The following is a 16,984-nucleotide window of genomic DNA, read 5'->3' on the forward strand; positions in this document are numbered from 1 at the left end:
ATGTATCCCAATTTCCGCCGAAAGGGGGATTTTCTGCACTGAAATGTAGCAGATGGGGAGTGGCCCAATCTCCGGCACTTTCTGTGAAGAAGCCCAAGGCGGACTTGATAAGTTTCACTTGGCTTTTGGCGAGATCAGGTTGTTCTGACGCCCAATTTTGGAACTGAGCCATGAAGCGACGAGCTTCAGCACCATCTTTACCCTTGAAGACCTCGGGTTTGTTCATGCTTGACTTGGATGATGAGCGTTCCTCCATCGCTGTAGCAAGGCTTAGCTACTTGTCTGATGAGCTGAGCCATGAGATCCTCAGCAGAGGTATTTGGGGCAGGCGGGACAGGAGTCGACATGATGGGAGTAGGCAATCGGGGTTGGGGAATTGGCAGGAAGGTTATATTGCTCACAGTGAGTGGCTCTCGGATCGAGTTCGAAAGGGCGTTGGGGCAAGGTTGAGACTGGCAATTGCGCCAAGTATCGTTGTTGTTATGGGCGTGAGCTTGGTCTCTGGGGTCAAGTGCGTGTGGGAGTGCGGAGCAGTCTATACTGGCAACAGGTGTTTCAGAATCGGGCGGGACTGGGGAAGACGTGGTGTCTACGGATCCTGCAAGGACAACCTTATCGGTAGGCTGTCAGTGCAGTAATGGATCTTGACCTAATGTCACGAAGCGGCAGAGGCGGAGTGACTAGCGGAGCAGGAAGCGGGGTGACTAAGCCAGGCAGTGAGGCGGAGCGACTAAGCAGGTCAGTGAGGCGGAGCGACTAAGCGGAGCGGAGGCGAACTGGTCCCAGATAATGACAGAGATATATTGAGTATCGTAGTCATAGGTAATAATAAGTAAGCACATACCTGGTCCCAGATAATGACAGAGAGGTCAAGATAAGGGACCAAGCTGTGGAGGGTTGGCTATATATACATAATCTAGTCTGCGAGAAACAACGATGTAATACTGTACAGTTCAGGGGCAAGGAAGGAGGCGGAAGCCGATAGAAAGAGAAGATGGGTCAGGTGGATCAGTAATAGATAGATCAGTAATCGATGGAGATTGACAGCGATGGGATGATGTATTGTACAAGTAAAGGCGTCGAGACGGTGAGAAAGGGAAAATGATAGGGGCTGCGTACTTTATGACAGCTCTCCCTTTGCTCCTCATTGTTGGCAACACCGCCACTCCAGCTTGGCTGCTTCTGACTCTCTTCCTTCTTTACTCTCAATCTCTGGGGACTAGCGGCGTAACGGCGGTGTTGTTAATAACTTCACTACTGTCCCACTCAACCTTCTGCTCTTAGACACCTTGTGGCCTCTGGCATGGCTTCACAGTGTACATGATCTTAACAGACTCCAAAACCATGACAATTACCCTTAATACAATTTGATTCGTAATTAATCAAAATTTGTCCTTTAGCATTGATTATAGTGAGCTTATCTTAATATACTATACTTTGATTCTAGATACTTAAATTTGAGACATTGTAAAATAAGAAAGAGTCACAAGCAAAACTTGATGTTTTGTATCAAGGACTCCAAGATCACTGTATACATTATACCACTAGAATATATCTTACAAAATGACTTTTCTTTCTGTACTTCATTCTCAACCTATCAATTGTCCATTTTACAAGCTCAAAATGTTGAACCCTTTCAGAGTCGGGGATTGCCGCATTTGCGGCGCTAAAGGATGTAATTATATAGCACCGACCACGTGGTCCTATATCCCTGACACCTGTCGACTGCTCATCTGCATCAGGTCCCGCTCAGGCCACAGCCGTGAAGACCTCCACTCATATTTCCGACGCAATGTCCCAACCAGGCCAGGATGCGAAGTTCTTCCAGAGGGGAAAGATTGAGGTACTTACGTTTATGACATACCCACCACCGAAGCCTCACGATGATTTCGATGTTAGGAATTTCGTGCAGAGCTTCTCGCCGCAGAAACAAAGGACAAAAAGTTTGTCAAGCGCAAGACGGTATTGAAGAAGATTGTGGCAAACATCACAATGGGAATGGACAGTTGGTATAGTTTTCTATTCATCGAGTGTTCACTTTGTGATTAACTTCGATTTTTGTCCAGTGTCACCATTGTTTCCTGATGTAGTTCAGTGTCTTGGTACCCCGCTACTGGAAATTAAGAAGAGTTAGTCTGACTAGCAATTTTACTCAACATCAAAGCTTGATGATCTTCAGTGGTTTATCTATTTCTTGTGAGCTATGGGCGGTCTAAACCTGACCAGATACATCTTGTCATTCCGAATTTCCTCCAAGTACGTGGTTTTCTGTATCTATTTTATTCAATTTCTCATAATATCAGGACTGCAATGATCGTAATCCGTTAATTCGCGCTCTGGCAATTCGAACAATGTCATACATCCCCATTCCCGTCGTCACAGAAGCCCTTTCCGATAACCTCCGTCATGCACTTAAAGACCGCGATCCATATGTGAGAAAGACGGCGGCTATATGTGTTGCAAAACTGTACTCAGCAGATCCACGAAAAGCAGAGAGAGGAGGATTCGTCGAGCTACTGCGGGATCTTATGCTCGACTCAAATGCAACCGTTGTAGCCAACGCTGTTGCCGCGTTATCCGAAATAGGCGATAGGCAAGACGGCGTGATCTTCAAGCTCAATCTAGCGACGGCGAACAAATTGCTGGCAGCCATCCCCGAAAGTTCTGAGTGAGTAAATAGCATCCCAGCATCAAATTTGTGTTGACTTGTGATAGATGGGGGCAAATATACATATTGGACTCCCTGCTACGTTATGTCCCCGAACGTCATACTGATGCGGAGATGATGGCAGAGAGGATTATAGTCCAACTACAACACGGAAATTCTGCAGTCATACTAACAACCATCAAAGCCTTGTTGTATCTGATGAACTACATGGAGAACCGACAACTGATCGATTACATTTGCAAAAAGATGGGCCCTCCCCTAGGTTCGTGGCAACATCATGTTTGAATCGGTTGTTTCATTTAATGTCACTATCATTAGTCACTTTACTCTCCTCTGGTCCGGAAGTGCAATATGTCGCATTGAGAAACATCTTGCTGATCATTCAAAGAAGGCCAACAGTACTCAAGAACGACGTGCGAGTATTTTTTTGTAAATACAATGACCCAATCTATATCAAACTGGCCAAGCTGGAAATTATGTATCGATTGGCTCGAGCAGAGAATGCGAAGGAGGTTCTTGCGGAATTGCAAGAGTGCGTCTCAGAAGATTCATTTTATCCTGTCCGCTGATTGCACCACCAGATATGCGTCAGAAGTAGACCTTGACTTCGTGCGCAAGGCAGTTCGTTCCATTGGTCGATTAGCTATCAAAGTTGAGGCTGCTGCAGATGACTGTATACAGGCACTACTTGACCTCATCGAGACAAAAGTAACGTATGTGGTCCAGGAAGCTGTCATTGTCATCAAGGACATCTTCAGACGATATCCCGGGAAATACGAGGGTATTATTCCCAATCTCTGTGAGAATCTCGATGCTCTAGATGAGCCGGAAGCGAAAGCTTCCATGGTATGGATTCTTGGTCAATATGCAAACATCATAGACAACGCAGATGAGTTGCTTGATGACTTGTGTTACACTTTCTTAGAGGAGAGCACTGAGGCGAGTACGCCATGTTATCTTCAGATAGCCTTATTCAACGATCATTAGGTCCAATTGGCCCTTCTGACGGCTGTCGTCAAACTTTTCGTGTACAAATCGAAAGTAGACAAAGCCAAAGAACTTGTGCACAAGGTTCTGAAATGGACGACCGAGGAAGCTGATAATCCTGATCTTCGAGATCGAGGATTTATGTACTGGCGAATGCTTGCCATCAACCCTACTGTCGCGGGGGAGATTGTTCTGTCTGAGAAACCACCCATCACGACGGATTCTGACAGGATGGACAGAGGGGCTCTGGACCAATTACTACTACACACGGGAACGCTTGGGAGTATCTATCATAAAAATCCAGAGGCGAGTTCACCACTGTCTACAACTAGGCTGATTGCTGAACGTTCTACAGACATTCATTCGAAACGCAGCTGGAAAGGCTCTCAAAGATAGCCCGGCCTTGAACGCACATTCAAGAGCAGTCCTTATACCATTAGCGCGTACGCAACTCCCCTCAATGGGGCCCATCGTCGTAGCAGGCCCTGGCCCAACAGAACCTCAAGCACAGTCATCGCCAGTTGCTCCATTACCACCTGCGAAGACCGATGTCGACACGTCGGCCCTTCCTACACAATCTTCTCAGCTTATTTCGCCTACGCAGGACGACGTCGCGAATGACCAAGATGAAACAGAAGAGGATGATGAACCGCCGCACAGTAGACAAGCGAGTAATTTGGATCCATATTCAAATCTTGACAATGCTTTCGGAGGTTATCTTGCTGATGAACCAAGACCTATGGCTAGTAGGCAACATGATGATGACGATGACCTACTATTTTGATCCTTTGTAAACTATGTATTATATTGGGGACAGCCACTAGAGTACAAGATAATGATTCATGTAATCCTAAAGTTTCGGTGTGTTTAGCTCAGGATATTCTGTAAAGAGTTGGATATGTTTGAAAGTTTCGATTGAGGACGAAGGGAGTTATAATGCTACTCGAGAGGTTAGTAAAAATAATATGTTCGAAAGTATTGACCAACCTCTCCTAATCCATACATACGGCGATGGTAACTGATTCGAACAACCCGTTTGTCTCGTACGTCACCATCGTTGGGGGTTCCAGTAGGATTATGAATCACGATGGGAGGTTGTCCGGATTGGATAACATGGATAGGAACATTAAAAGCGCGACTGAGAGCAAGGATTTCAGGTTCGCCTCCCCATTCAGAAGTATCTCGAATGGCTTGACAGTAATATTCAAACCCTTTGGGGCTGATTATTCCAGCATTTAGGGCGCCAGGACCATCTTCACCGGAAGTAGAAGGTAGGAAGGGAATGAAGTCGTCAGGATGTGAGTACATATAATTGCAAGCCGCTAAACGAGCTGTGGCATAGTTTGCTTGGGCTGGGGGTATGATCGATAGGAGAGCAAGTTGGTCAGCTATCGCAGAGTATAGACAGTGACCGTCAGGATTGATCTATGGTAACGTGAGTAGCAGCGACTCCATCGCCAAAAATCGAACCAGGAAGCTTGCCTCGTAGATCTGGACATTCAGTTCATCACATATTCGTCGAATATTTGACTCTTCCTCCTTTGCTTCTTGCATCAATCGTGCATCAGCTTCAGGATTGGAAGGAGAATATGATTCTGCCAACGCTGCGGCTTTCCTTGCCTATAAGTTTGATCAGCTCATGAGTAGAGCAGACGGAGTGAATATTACCTGTCTAGCTTGATATCGACTGTTAGGATCCTTCTTTGTACCGCTGACCGTCTCCTGCCGCTGAATATCTTGTATCACTTGCGCAGATTCAGCCTGGACGGTTTGATTTCCAGAGTCAAGCTGCGCCATAAGATCATTTAATAGTTCTGCGTCATCATCTGGTTCAGGTAGAGGAGGCGACTGTTGGAAAGGAGGGGAAAACGCCTTTTTCAACTTGTTCTTCTTGGAGCCCATTGCTGAACTGAGAACGAAACTCGGTTATCTCCATCTGGGCACTGAGAAATCTCTTCGGTTCGGGCCACCCGCGCCGCCCGCCTTCTCCCACCGACAGACTCCGACAGACAAAACCGAATGTACCGTGTAATCTTATTCTTATTCTTATTCTTGACAACCAACAGAGATGGGGTCGCGAGTACCACTTATTTTCGTGAGTTCTCGAATTACTCTCTGCATACTTGCTATCTTCATGATTTGATATCATTATTATATACAGGGAACAATGACCATAGGTTTCCCTAGCAAGAACGGTGTTCGCACGGCGGACCTGGACGAATGCCAGAATATCATAGACGTGTTCCTACAGCATGGACACAAGGAGCTAGACACTGCTAGAGTGTATGCAGGTAAAATGAGCACCTATAAAGTTGGTCGACTGGGCGATCCCTGACTTAAATCTCGATTCCAGAAGGAACAACCGAAGAGGTGAAGCAGAGAGCTCAAGCTGCACCCTCTCAGTATACTTAATGGTATGACGCTTTTTAGTTGCTGTCGAAGCTCGACCTCAAAGGCGCCACTATTGATACCAAGTCTGTATGGGTTCCCGTGAAGGCCAAGCTTCACACTGATATTTCATCAGGGTTTATCCTGTAAATCCAGGCGATCATTCGCCTGCAGCTTTGCGCTCGATCTTCTTGACATCGTTGGAGAAGTTGAAGCGCGACAGAATACGTGTCTTGTATCTTCATGCGCCTGATCGCTCTGTCCCCTTCGAGGTAACCGTCGCGGAGGTCAACAAGCTATACGAGGAAGGTCGTTTGTACGTTTGATACCTGTCCTGATCAAACTCGATCAACTCACTACGCTGCATTGCAGCGAGATCTTTGGCCTAAGCAATTACGCAGCTTGGGAGGTGAGTGTTTACACTGGCGCATTGGGCAAGAAGCCTCTTCATTTCTATCAGGTTGCCGAAATCGTTGGAATCTGCATGGCCAAGGGATATGTCATGCCGAAGGTATATCAAGTGATGTACAACGCAGTTACACGAGCCATGGAGGCGGAACTCCTTCCTTGTGCTCGTAAATATGGGTTACGTCTTGTGATATACAATCCTTTAGCGTGAGCCTCTTTATCATATCCATTTGAATCAAAATTGCTAAATGCGACATTGTCATTCACAGAGGAGGTCTCTTCGCCGGAAAAGTTACTTCGTTAGACGACCCTAACGCTGCGGGGGGCCGTTTTGATGCTGGAGGAAGCGCGATGGGAACAATGTACCGAGCTCGTTATTTGAAAGATGGCTATTTCAAAGCCCTTGAACACCTCAAGGGTATCGCGGTGCGCTTTCATTAATTCCACCTCTGGCTAAAGTGTTTTACAACTGACCACATAAATCAGACGGAACACAATCTACGTTTAACTGAGATCGCTTTGCGTTGGTGTCAGCATCACTCGGTTCTCACTCCTGAAGATGGGGTCATTATCGGTGCGAGTAATGTCAGCCAGCTGCAGCAGAACTGCGAGGATAGCACCAAAGGGCCACTACCTGACGCCGTAGTCAAAGCTCTGGATGAAGCCCATCGTATGGTTGTTGAAAGCGGGACTGCACCCTTGTATTGGCGATGATTTGAGACTTCAGCAAAATTAGAAATAGTTGTTTCCGTCAGTTTTCAGCGTATGTATTTCGAAAGAGGTCGTGTATCTATGTCTAGCATGACCTTCAAGTTGATGTAATATAGGTAGGAATTAAGAACGTGCAACCAAAGTTTGAACGTCGGCTTCTCGTCGTTTTTTGCGAAACCTTGGTCCCAATTCTATTACTAGGTATAGCAGGGGCATAGAGATGACGATGATCCCGTTGAGAAGGACGTATGTGAAACCTGGTCCTAAACTGCTGAGAATTATATCAATCACCGAAACGGCTACAGCACCTAGTAAGCATCTGACAACGTTGTTCTACGCAGACAGATTAATCACTCGAATTGACTGGTGTACTAGACTCACACAAGCAGTAACGGAAGAGCCTTGTCCAGGCATCAGATCGAGAATCAAAGTCTGTGTGGGGTTCATAACAGCCATGCTCAAAGCACCTACTAAAACGCGGGAATGAGAAGAAGACTGAAGAAGAGAACGGCATATTTGAGAATAACTTACTGATGAACTGCAAAACCAGAGGTGCAGCAATGTGGACTTTCTTTTGTAAACACCAGCCATATCCCATACCGGTGGCTACTAGTACCACCATAGAATAAGACATCGACATCAGGCGAGCCTACATTGCACATATCAGAATCAGACACAAGCGAAAAATTTCGCTATTCCACCTTTTCGATGGGAAAATCGTCTCCCAGATCATTGCTTTCAGTCTTCATTGACTTGGAGCCATGAGTTTCGATGTAAACTTTCTTCATGCGCTGAAAATCCCAGTCAAGAACTTTTCCTGCCCCTGCACTTCCTGCAGCTGTACCGAACCCGATAGCGAGATAGCACAAGCCAATAGTACTGTCGTTCAGGAAGGGGTAAATATCTGCGAAAAGAGAAGATATGGAAGCTGTCACAGCGTAGAACACTGAATAGACAATGCCGTTGAAGAAAAGCAGCATTACAATGTCTAAATTCTTGAATAAGAGCAAGGGGTTTTTGAACTTGCGTTTCGGCGGTCTCTTAAAGTTCGAAGCCGCCGTGGAATGACAGCTAATGATTGGTATCCAAGGTCGATAAATGGGACCTGGGACAACGCTGCCATCGCCTACTATCTGCCTCAGAGTCTCGGGGAGAAAACTTGCGAACGATGAGAAAAGTCCCAATATAAAGGATAGGAGAAAATCTCACAGAAGCATTATGATGCAAGCTAGACCAGTGGCAATGCAAAGAAACCAGAAAATAGATCTATTCAAGGCATTTAATTGTTGTCGATTACACAATTCTTGCTGACCTCCATCCTAATCCATCGGAAAGAGCACCGCCGATAACAGGGCCTAAAGCAGGCCCGAGCTGCCTTAGTATTAAAAATGGATCAAAGTTCTCATACGAGGAAAAACAGTACCATAGGCCCTAGTGAGTAGAATCCGAAGAATCCTCCTCGTTCTGAGGGGACAGCAATGTCACCGATGACGCCAGCGCCTGTATTTAGATTTACTCGCCTGTTGTGCGAAGCAAAGAGACAAACGTACCTAGGGCGATCGTGCTGGCGGATCCGGTAGCTTGCAAGCAGCGAAGAACCATCAATAGCCAGTAAGCGTTCGTTGGTACAAGGGCCAATCCTACACAGGATAAACATAGAACAAAGAGACATAGGATGAATATGGGTCTTCGACCATGGAAATCTGCAAAACTTCCGAAAAACATGGGGGCTGACAGTAGATAGTAGGCATCACTCATGAACCATAGAAGATACAGAAAGACATACAAAGACCTTGCAGCACCATATACATCGTAACCTGATATAAGTATGTTCTTGAGGTACTGTTGTTGAGTTGGCGTCTGGTATATAGTACGCACGGTTAGATTAATCAATTCAGTGGATTTGTGAAATACAGAAGTAAGCGTTGGGATGGCAGGGAAATAGATATTCGCGGTGAAAGGGCTAAGATGAATGAGGAATCCTGGTCAACCAGTGTAACATGTTGTTGCGATAAAAAACTCGCCTGAATATTCCTGCAAATGAGACAAGAGTTACGATAAACCATTTTTCTTTGCTCGTATATACACTATATGGTCTCTCTGTGAATTCTGCGTCTGCAGCGGATGGTGGAGTAGTTGTTTGTTCTTCAAGCTTTGACGGAGTCATAACTTGGAAAGATTGCAGATGGCTGGTCCAATAGTATAATAGTATATAAGGACAGTGGACGCAACATGGTCTGTATATAACGCTTGCCCGGAAGCTACCCGCAGCGGCTTCCGCGGCAACATACCGGCTCATACCGGCCTTTCGGCTTTAGATTTATTGGTCGGACTTAGGGCTGATTAGTTTCAACCTTTTCAGATAGCGACTTTCGAGTTCATGGCAAACAACCTTTTGCTCCTCGAGAAGAAGCTCTCAGAGCTACTCAAAAATCTTCAAGATGCCGAAAGTGATGATACATGGCAGCAAGTTACAGCCACTGCTCAAGTCTTAGCGAACGGCCTGCGCGACAAAGATGGTTCAAGTTAGTGTTCCTTCTAGTACTCAACACCCTGTTCATGACATCGGTCGCTGTAGTTGATAATCACTCTATACTCGGACGAACTTCAATCTTCACAAACCTCCGCTCATTACTCTCTCTGGCTCTCCATGGCTCAACCGTACCAGATTCATCGTACACATCCCCCATACTGGAGATACTTAGAGTATCTGCCAATCTATGCATGGATCACGGTCAGTTGCCCTGTTATCTCTGAAGATCATACATATTTATACTACTACTGCTTGCTAGATGACAATAGAGCTTCTCTTCTCGACGCTGGTTTTCCTCAAGTGCTTCTTTCATTATTAGAAGCATACACTTCATTGGTCAATAGTTTATCCGAGTCTCAGCAGCTGCTGTCTCTTTCCCTATCACATCTGAAGGTCGTTAGAACAGCTGTTGGAGTTTTGTTGAATGCGAGTGTCGGGTACGGTTCGTGATCCTGTGATTTCGCTCATTTTGCGGTTCTAACTCGCTCTGGGTAGATCCTGTCAAGATTCGCCTGATATCCCTTGACGCGGGCAGTACTCTACTGAAGTTATTCAGTGTCGTTTATCCTCCTGGTGCATGGCTTTCCGTATCGTCTCCAGACGCAGAGGAATGGCAGATAAGAAGTATGTTGTCCGCTTGGGTTTGGAGAACGCTCGTGGAATTAAAAGAGGTCAAGGATGAAAGTAAGCAATCATGGATCGCTACTTCAGTACACCGACCTCTTTCATAGCTTTACAGCCATTGTCTACCAAAGACCTCCCATTTTTAACAGCTGTCTTGGTCGCTTTCACCCCACCGCATACATCAACCTCTTCTATGACATTTCCTGCTGACTCAGAAATATTTTTCGACCTTGTACAAGCCGACCTCGAATGTTTGGAGGAGTCATGTTCCCTCATAGAGTCCTTGTCCCTAGACGTCGAAGACGTCCGGTTGTGTTTAGCTTTGGGATTCAAGACCCCTTCGGAACATCCAACTGGCTCAAGCTTACGCTCCATCCTTGATTTCATCGAGAAAGGGGAGTATCCTTCTCTTTGGGCGAACGCTCCTGATGATTTCGACGTGCCACGGAAGCAAAAAGCCTTCGACATGTGTAGAGCAGCCCTGATAAAAACCGTTGTAGAGGTTGCTGGCGAAGAGGCTGCAGAAATGAGCTTATGGGACGACTCCGAGGGGAGGGCGGGAGGAGAATTCGTAGTCAGAATGGTCGAATGGCTGAAAGGGTATGTTATTGACATGGATGCTGGAAAGGGAGCCTTTTTCGACAGGTCAGATTTGGCAACATGTGCTAGTCTTTCGTTAGGCAATTTAACGAGACGAGGTGGGCCTATCCTTAATCCCTGCTGCGATCTCGTCGTTAACTCTGCTATTCAGAAAAGAATGCCACTGTCCTTTTGTCACCTCCTCATTATTTGGCGCCAGCTCTATCATCTCAACATCTGCTTTCTATTTCGACGGATATCAAGGTAAAGCATGGTGTGCTCGGGTTGTTAAAGCACATCGCACAAGCAGGCCCACCTGGTTCCGACATCCATGTCATTCTAGGGAGAGCTGGACTGATACAAAGTATCTGCGACAGCGGTGTGTGGGATGAGAAAACAGATGGTATGGCGGAAGTTCTACAAGTCAGCGCAATTGGTGTTGTGAAGCACATGTGCAACACAAATGGTTGGATTGTTTCATTCAACTTACATCTTGTATGCTGATTTTGCCAAATTAATTCAGTGGAGAACACATTCAGCTTGGTCCTTCCTCCTTCAACAAACACGCCCATACCTCCCTCGGGTTTGTCTCTAATACTCGCCCTTGTGAAACGTGCAGATACTGTTACCGTGAAAAGCGAAGGAACGAGAGTCCTTGTCAACGTTATCAAGTCTCTTTGGTCCGGTGATATAATTGGAACACCTGTCACGACAGCATCCTCGCCAATTGCCAATGGGACCGTCGATTCAGATCTTTTGGCCGGCAAAGAGAGAAGAAAGAAAGAAAGCGTGAAAGCAATTCTCACGATGCAGTGCGCTACCGCTCTTGCGAGTCTTGTTGGCCGTAGTGGGCAATATCCCCTTCTTATCAATGAAGGCGTTGTTGCCTTGACTTTACTTAGTACGCAAAAGGCAGGAGGTCAGAACATATATGCGTCAACTATCAGTGGTGATCGCTCATAGATTTCATAGCTCCGCTCGTTTTGCGAGCAATTTTGGCTCCGCTTTCTTTTGAACATCCTCCTTCGTCCGCCGAACCTCCGTCAGCCTCAACGTCAGTGACCACTGACAGTAGCTCGCCAACCATCGCTACTCCGTCCACTCGTGGGCGTCTACCTGTTCCAAAAACCCCACTAGATATGTTCATCGCCGTTCTGAAGAATGTTGACAATCCAATCAATTACCAACCAGAAGTCCGCATTAATGTTTGCTCGTTTTTCATTCAAATTGGCCGAAATATCGCCGGTGAGGAGATCGAAAAGATCAAAGAAACCGTAAGACCGGTAATGGAAAAGGTACTGAAAACACTGAAGGACGCAACAGGAAAGGAAGAAATGCTAGGAAATGCGCTCAAAAAGGTTTTAGATACATGGGCTTAACATACTTTGTGGTCAATGCGACGGATTGTATAACATCGATATACCCTTTTTCTTGTATTCTCTGGATTTTTTTGTGTAGTGCCTTGTAGTGCTTTTCCGATCAATTTGCAACGACGCGTGAATCACATGATGCGGGTGGACTTCTATCGTGTTTGAATCTCTCCCTGCAGCCATTATCACCACGGAAAATTATTACTCAAATCTATGTCATAGAAGCATCTACGTGTATATGGACCTTTCAGAATCCCCAGCATTTCTACCAGTGATAGCGCAGCGCTTTCAATCCCTTGTTTGGGCTTGCCTTGACTCGGATTTGACTAGAACAGCAGTGTTTTATGCAGAACGCTATTTTGCCTTGGATCAACACAGTCACGACGCCCGCCACCTCTATGCAATTACTCTCTTACGCGAAGGACAGACTTATCCTGCGCTCTGTGTCGTAAATATATCCAGACAAGATCAATGCAGCGGGTGTCTGGAGCTCAAAGCAAAGTGCTGTAAAATCCTCGGGAGGTACAGGGAGGCACAAGAAGCTCTGGAAGAGGCGGCGAAGGAACTATCCCATACAGCATCCAGTGCGTCATTTACTAAGTGTCCTTCTCCTGTCTTTGCTCATTGTCATTGTCCGGCAACAGCGTCTGCGCCGTCTTCGCGAACTGCACGTCAATCTCCTGACCCCGCTGCAATACACTGTCTATCCGGAGCAATGGCGCTCAGAGGAAACCGTCAAACCATCGCGGCTCAAAGCTTCCACCAGGCCTTAACCATGAATCCCCTGATATGGGAGGCATTCGAAGGTTTATGCGCATTGGGTAATATATCGTTGTCATCTTACTATTCTCTTTCGCTCATCTCGCTGTGGAATAGGTTCGTTACCCGACGTTGATGACCTATTCCCTCCCCTCCCCGATCCGACCAAACACTTACATCCCGACGACGATGCGTCCAAGCCTTCTGGGCCAATCGCTACAGGAGCTGGGTTTTTTACACCCGAAGCAGGTAATGCAGGTAATCTATTTCGTGGCTTGAAGCCAGGTGCAAATCAAATACAACCATTTCGAATGCCTCTTCCCCCGGGCCCCCGCGACTCTCTGTATGAAATTCTCAACTTATTTGTTTCCGTACTTGACTGAAGTGCGGGATTGATCAGTGCTAGTAACGATTCGCCTTTTCGCTTTGCCGATACTACTTTTCAGCAAGCACATCGGAGTAGTCGTTCTCAACCAACGGTATCAGGATCAACCCAACAACCCGTTACTCGTCCCCTCTCGTCCGCTGACGAAGCCGGCCCCATGCCCAAGAAACTACGCTCGACGGCACCACAGCATGTCCTCAAGCCTTCTAAACCATTGAAGTTGTCCATAGATGACCCATTGAAAAAGGCACGCACACGACTGGCGCTCATGTCCTCTAACTCCTTCTCATCTTCGAATACTCGTTCCCAGCCTACGGTTAATTCCAGAGCAGCGCCGCCTGCTTCCAAAAGCGCGGGTGTCAACCAAAATGTGGCCACTCGACGAAGTACTCGACTTTTGAGTGGTACTGGATCTAAGCACGCGTCCAAAGTATGTGGTTATTTCCGCACTTTCTATTATCCTAACAAAACGCGATCTCCAGCCCTCAACCCGAGAACGACGTAAACAACAAGGCCATGCTCGTTCGCGTTCTATCGAATCAGATGAAGACGAGGCGGAAGTGGCAAATTCACCCTCTCCTCCTGCGGTTGCAAGCTCCCCTCGGTCAGGCTCCCCTTCATCATGGACACTTAGTCAGGAGCAAGCAGCTCAAGCCGCATATGAGATAGAAGTAGCAGACAAATATATTTACGATCTCATGCGGAAATTTGCTAGGGCAGGTCGGGCATCAGCCCTTTACCATTCCCAAGAATGCCTGGACGCAATCGAGCAATTGCCTCACATACAGCAGAAAACCCCGTGGGTTCTTTCTATGGTGGGGAAGGCGCGCTACGATAAAGGGGAATATGGATCTGTAAGTCTAAAGCCTGATGTAAAGACCAATTACTGATTGGCCTTCTCGAACTAGGCTGAACGGGCATTTAAAGCGGTTCGCATACTAGAACCATATCGATTGTGGGATATGGAAGTGTATTCTACTCTTCTATGGCATCTGCAGAAACCTGTTGAACTTTCATTCCTTGCGCAAGAGTTACTCAGTATAGACCCGCGGTCGCCTCAAGCTTGGATCGCGATCGGAAATTTGTTTTCGTTACAAAAGGAACGAGCGCAAGCTCTGACTTGCTTCCGAAGAGCGACGCAAATGGATCCGTCGTGTGCCTATGCGTACACGCTAAGTGGGCACGAGACAATAGACGAAAATCTGGATAAAGCGGTGACCTTTTTTCAAACTGCTTTACGTGTTGATCCTCGCCACTACAATGCATGGTATGGGCGTTTTTGTTATCGTTATTCATTGATTCATTGTGAGTCGTAGGTATGGCCTGGGAACATGCTATCTAAGGATGAGTAAATTACGCCTGGCGGAGTATCACTTTAGGAAAGCTGTTGAAATACACCCAGACAACGCAGTATTATTGGGATGTGTGGGGATGGTATGTTTTTCGTTTCATCAATGATGGAATGCCTATCAATTACTGATATCTCGGTCAGGTGGCTGAGCGCAGAGGTGATCGCGAAGGAGCCCGTGCTTTTTTTGACAAAGCCGTTGGAATATCGCCTGATAACGCGCTAGTGCGATACCGCAGGGCTAAAATCCTTATCTCTGCGAAGGCATACAAAGTGAGTGATCGAGTCAATACGTGTTACAAGAACTCATCCGTACACACACAGGCCGCGATCAAAGACCTGGAACACTTGCGCAATTCTTCGCCAGAAGAGTCAAACGTCGTATTTCAACTTGCAAAGGTGTATCGTTTGGTAGGGGATGAAGTCAAGTCGGCGCAATTACTCGCCATAGCTCGTGATATCTCGCCGAAGAGTATGGGGAAGATCAAAAAATTGCTCGACACAAAGAAAGACGACGGCGGAGATGATAAGATGGACGAAGGATGAGATCAGTTTGGCGACGTACTCGGACTCTTTTTCTGTAGCTAATAGAGCGGAAGAGCTTATCTCTGAACAGCGCAGACCAGCGCTTTTGACTTTTTCAGCGTCTGTCCGAATCGGACAAAGCTAAAGCCTGAGAAAAAAAGTGAAATTTGGAATGATCGAAGAATTGAACTGGTTCACCGAGTCATAAAACGCGTAATAATGTTTATTTAAAAGAGAGACCGCGGCACTCCTCATCTCTCACCTGAACCTTCACTGGTGTCACCAACAATGTCTGCATGAGTATTCCCCTCCGTAATCTTCATCTCCGAATTGGCTCAGTCCCAGTTACCGACTGGTCTCATCTCTCCCGAGAATGGTTAATAAAGTTGTCCGTAAATCGAACAACGGCTCCTTGCTTTTTGAACCAGAAATTGTCGACCGTATACACCGCTTCTGACAACTAGTGAACCTACTCCTGTTTGTCCTCTTATCTTTTACCTGTATCCTGTTATCCTTATTGTTTAACCAAGCCCGTAGTCCCTATACCTGCATATTCAACTATGTCGTCTGAAACATCCTCCAGTCTTTCCTCCTTGGCCCGTTCCAAGTTGCACCAGTGTAACTTGCATCGTTGGGTGCTACTCAAAAATTCTATTATCAATGCATTACCTGTTGCTAGTACTTCTTCAACAACCGACTACGCAGACGCGGGGCTTCCTCAAGCAGAAGTCGAGGATGAAGAAATCAGTACTGAAGATACCGACTCGTTCATGTTTCCAGACGCTGGAAAGTTGGTGGACAGTTCTGGTCGTGATAATGCCTCGGAAGCTCAGTGGTTAGACTCATTATTGGAAACACTTGGCGACGACGAGGAAGACGATTTTGGTGCGGACAGTGGGTCTGTCTCACAAATAGACGATGACTATGACCAAATGCTGAGTCCACTGCCATCTCCTATGTCTTCGTCGGACGACCTCATCAACGACTCTTACCTTTCATCGTCGTTTTCTTATCCATATCTTGCCCCATATCCTCCATTTCATCCCCCGCTTATCAATCCCTATCACTTTGATTCTACTTCGGCTTCATCTCCCTATGTTGACCCTTTACCATACTATGAGCTGGACGACGATGTCCCAGACCTCCCTGTCCCGGATGCAATTGAAGACACGTCTGATGACGAGTCAGACTCGCCACTTACGCCTTCTGGTCAGTCGAGTTCTTCGTTGACCTTGATTGATCCAGCCGCTATTCCACTTCCTGCTGACAGGCCTCGTATCGTCAGCCGTGCTGCACTCCACATTTTCATTGACTCGGACGATTCTTCATTTTACCCTTATGAGCTCGGCCCTGACCCCTTACCGTTCTCCGACGACTTTCGCTCTCCGTATAATATGTATCAACAAGAATGCTAGCGGTATTGTTCTCGCTCTGGTGCTTTCAACTTCAATTCGTTAGATGTACATGCATGTTCTCTATCATGTTTTCATACTCGTGCTCTTCCAACTTATCATATGCTCATTATTACTCCCTCATTACTCACTCTTACTTATATCTTGCTCCCTCTATGGTCTTCACTGTGTATACCGTTCTTACACTGTATATATCTCGGAAATACAATCCTTGTCGTATGATTGGTAGGTGATTGCTAAAATAAAATGAAGACAAAGAGTGAAGCCACTCGTTTCGCTAAGCTTCA

At 46.4% G+C, this 16,984-nt stretch overlaps 7 protein-coding genes across 7 annotated transcripts; 5 read left to right on the forward strand and 2 right to left on the reverse strand.

Moving 5' to 3' along the window:
* Positions 1–1,792: 1,792 nt before the first annotated feature.
* Positions 1,793–4,439, forward strand: C8R40DRAFT_1159490 (adaptin N terminal region-domain-containing protein; the record flags this gene model as incomplete). The annotated part of the gene is made up of 10 exons (XM_046229883.1): positions 1,793–1,843; positions 1,900–2,005; positions 2,067–2,129; positions 2,180–2,256; positions 2,304–2,668; positions 2,716–2,930; positions 2,987–3,200; positions 3,250–3,607; positions 3,656–3,961; positions 4,011–4,439. 10 exons carry the CDS (start codon positions 1,793–1,795, stop codon positions 4,437–4,439), a joined length of 2,184 nt encoding a protein of 727 aa, XP_046088518.1.
* Positions 4,440–4,522: 83 nt separating this feature from the next.
* On the reverse strand, positions 4,523–5,557 carry C8R40DRAFT_1159491 (uncharacterized protein; the record flags this gene model as incomplete). The annotated part of the gene is made up of 4 exons (XM_046229884.1): positions 4,523–4,594; positions 4,643–5,080; positions 5,138–5,275; positions 5,324–5,557. 4 exons carry the CDS (start codon positions 5,555–5,557, stop codon positions 4,523–4,525), a joined length of 882 nt encoding a protein of 293 aa, XP_046088519.1.
* Positions 5,558–5,621: 64 nt separating this feature from the next.
* Positions 5,622–7,274, forward strand: C8R40DRAFT_893347 (NADP-dependent oxidoreductase domain-containing protein). Its single transcript, XM_046236607.1, has 9 exons — positions 5,622–5,750; positions 5,817–5,946; positions 6,009–6,025; positions 6,086–6,129; positions 6,180–6,359; positions 6,416–6,452; positions 6,504–6,658; positions 6,721–6,877; positions 6,938–7,274. The coding sequence occupies exons 1-9, from the start codon at positions 5,724–5,726 to the stop codon at positions 7,163–7,165; spliced, it is 975 nt and encodes a 324-aa protein (XP_046088520.1). The 5' UTR covers positions 5,622–5,723; the 3' UTR covers positions 7,166–7,274.
* An 11-nt stretch (positions 7,275–7,285) lies between these two features.
* On the reverse strand, positions 7,286–9,329 carry C8R40DRAFT_1159492 (MFS general substrate transporter; the record flags this gene model as incomplete). The annotated part of the gene is made up of 11 exons (XM_046229885.1): positions 7,286–7,495; positions 7,544–7,632; positions 7,694–7,811; positions 7,864–8,320; positions 8,372–8,428; positions 8,475–8,533; positions 8,586–8,662; positions 8,713–8,892; positions 8,949–8,979; positions 9,041–9,125; positions 9,187–9,329. The coding sequence occupies 11 exons, from the start codon at positions 9,327–9,329 to the stop codon at positions 7,286–7,288; spliced, it is 1,506 nt and encodes a 501-aa protein (XP_046088521.1).
* A 93-nt stretch (positions 9,330–9,422) lies between these two features.
* On the forward strand, positions 9,423–12,398 carry C8R40DRAFT_1093767 (uncharacterized protein). Its single transcript, XM_046227618.1, has 8 exons — positions 9,423–9,687; positions 9,741–9,896; positions 9,955–10,137; positions 10,191–10,379; positions 10,427–11,017; positions 11,071–11,364; positions 11,422–11,817; positions 11,871–12,398. The coding sequence occupies exons 1-8, from the start codon at positions 9,543–9,545 to the stop codon at positions 12,275–12,277; spliced, it is 2,361 nt and encodes a 786-aa protein (XP_046088522.1). The 5' UTR covers positions 9,423–9,542; the 3' UTR covers positions 12,278–12,398.
* On the forward strand, positions 12,399–15,426 carry C8R40DRAFT_1093770 (uncharacterized protein). The gene is made up of 9 exons (XM_046227619.1): positions 12,399–12,852; positions 12,913–13,089; positions 13,145–13,370; positions 13,428–13,842; positions 13,895–14,266; positions 14,321–14,679; positions 14,729–14,846; positions 14,905–15,033; positions 15,085–15,426. Exons 1-9 carry the CDS (start codon positions 12,507–12,509, stop codon positions 15,304–15,306), a joined length of 2,364 nt encoding a protein of 787 aa, XP_046088523.1. The 5' UTR covers positions 12,399–12,506; the 3' UTR covers positions 15,307–15,426.
* A 65-nt stretch (positions 15,427–15,491) lies between these two features.
* C8R40DRAFT_1093773 (uncharacterized protein) lies at positions 15,492–16,916 on the forward strand. The gene is made up of 2 exons (XM_046227620.1): positions 15,492–15,762; positions 15,816–16,916. Exon 2 carries the CDS (start codon positions 15,846–15,848, stop codon positions 16,698–16,700), a length of 855 nt encoding a protein of 284 aa, XP_046088524.1. The 5' UTR covers positions 15,492–15,762; positions 15,816–15,845; the 3' UTR covers positions 16,701–16,916.
* The last annotated feature ends 68 nt before the right edge of the window (positions 16,917–16,984 follow it).

The sequence above is a fragment of the Lentinula edodes genome (genome assembly GCF_021015755.1).
Source record: "Lentinula edodes strain Le(Bin) 0899 ss11 chromosome Unknown C8R40scaffold_9, whole genome shotgun sequence".
NCBI lineage: Eukaryota > Fungi > Basidiomycota > Agaricomycetes > Agaricales > Omphalotaceae > Lentinula > Lentinula edodes.

Bases quoted from the DNA above. Each gene is read 5' to 3' on its own strand.
- C8R40DRAFT_893347 (XM_046236607.1), top strand. From the start codon at position 5,724: ATGGGGTCGCGAGTACCACTTATTTTC. The intron at 6,130-6,179 runs GTCTGTATGGGT...ATATTTCATCAG, and splicing joins GGCGCCACTATTGATACCAA to GGTTTATCCTGTAAATCCAG. The intron at 6,453-6,503 runs GTGAGTGTTTAC...CATTTCTATCAG, and splicing joins GCAATTACGCAGCTTGGGAG to GTTGCCGAAATCGTTGGAAT.
- C8R40DRAFT_1093767 (XM_046227618.1), top strand. From the start codon at position 9,543: ATGGCAAACAACCTTTTGCTCCTCGAGAAGAAGCTCTCAGAGCTACTC. The intron at 9,688-9,740 runs GTTAGTGTTCCT...CGGTCGCTGTAG, and splicing joins GCGCGACAAAGATGGTTCAA to TTGATAATCACTCTATACTC. The intron at 9,897-9,954 runs GTCAGTTGCCCT...ACTGCTTGCTAG, and splicing joins CAATCTATGCATGGATCACG to ATGACAATAGAGCTTCTCTT.
- C8R40DRAFT_1093770 (XM_046227619.1), top strand. From the start codon at position 12,507: ATGGACCTTTCAGAATCCCCAGCATTTCTACCAGTGATAGCGCAGCGC. The intron at 13,843-13,894 runs GTATGTGGTTAT...CGCGATCTCCAG, and splicing joins GATCTAAGCACGCGTCCAAA to CCCTCAACCCGAGAACGACG. The intron at 15,034-15,084 runs GTGAGTGATCGA...GTACACACACAG, and splicing joins TCTCTGCGAAGGCATACAAA to GCCGCGATCAAAGACCTGGA.
- C8R40DRAFT_1093773 (XM_046227620.1), top strand. From the start codon at position 15,846: ATGTCGTCTGAAACATCCTCCAGTCTTTCCTCCTTGGCCCGTTCCAAG.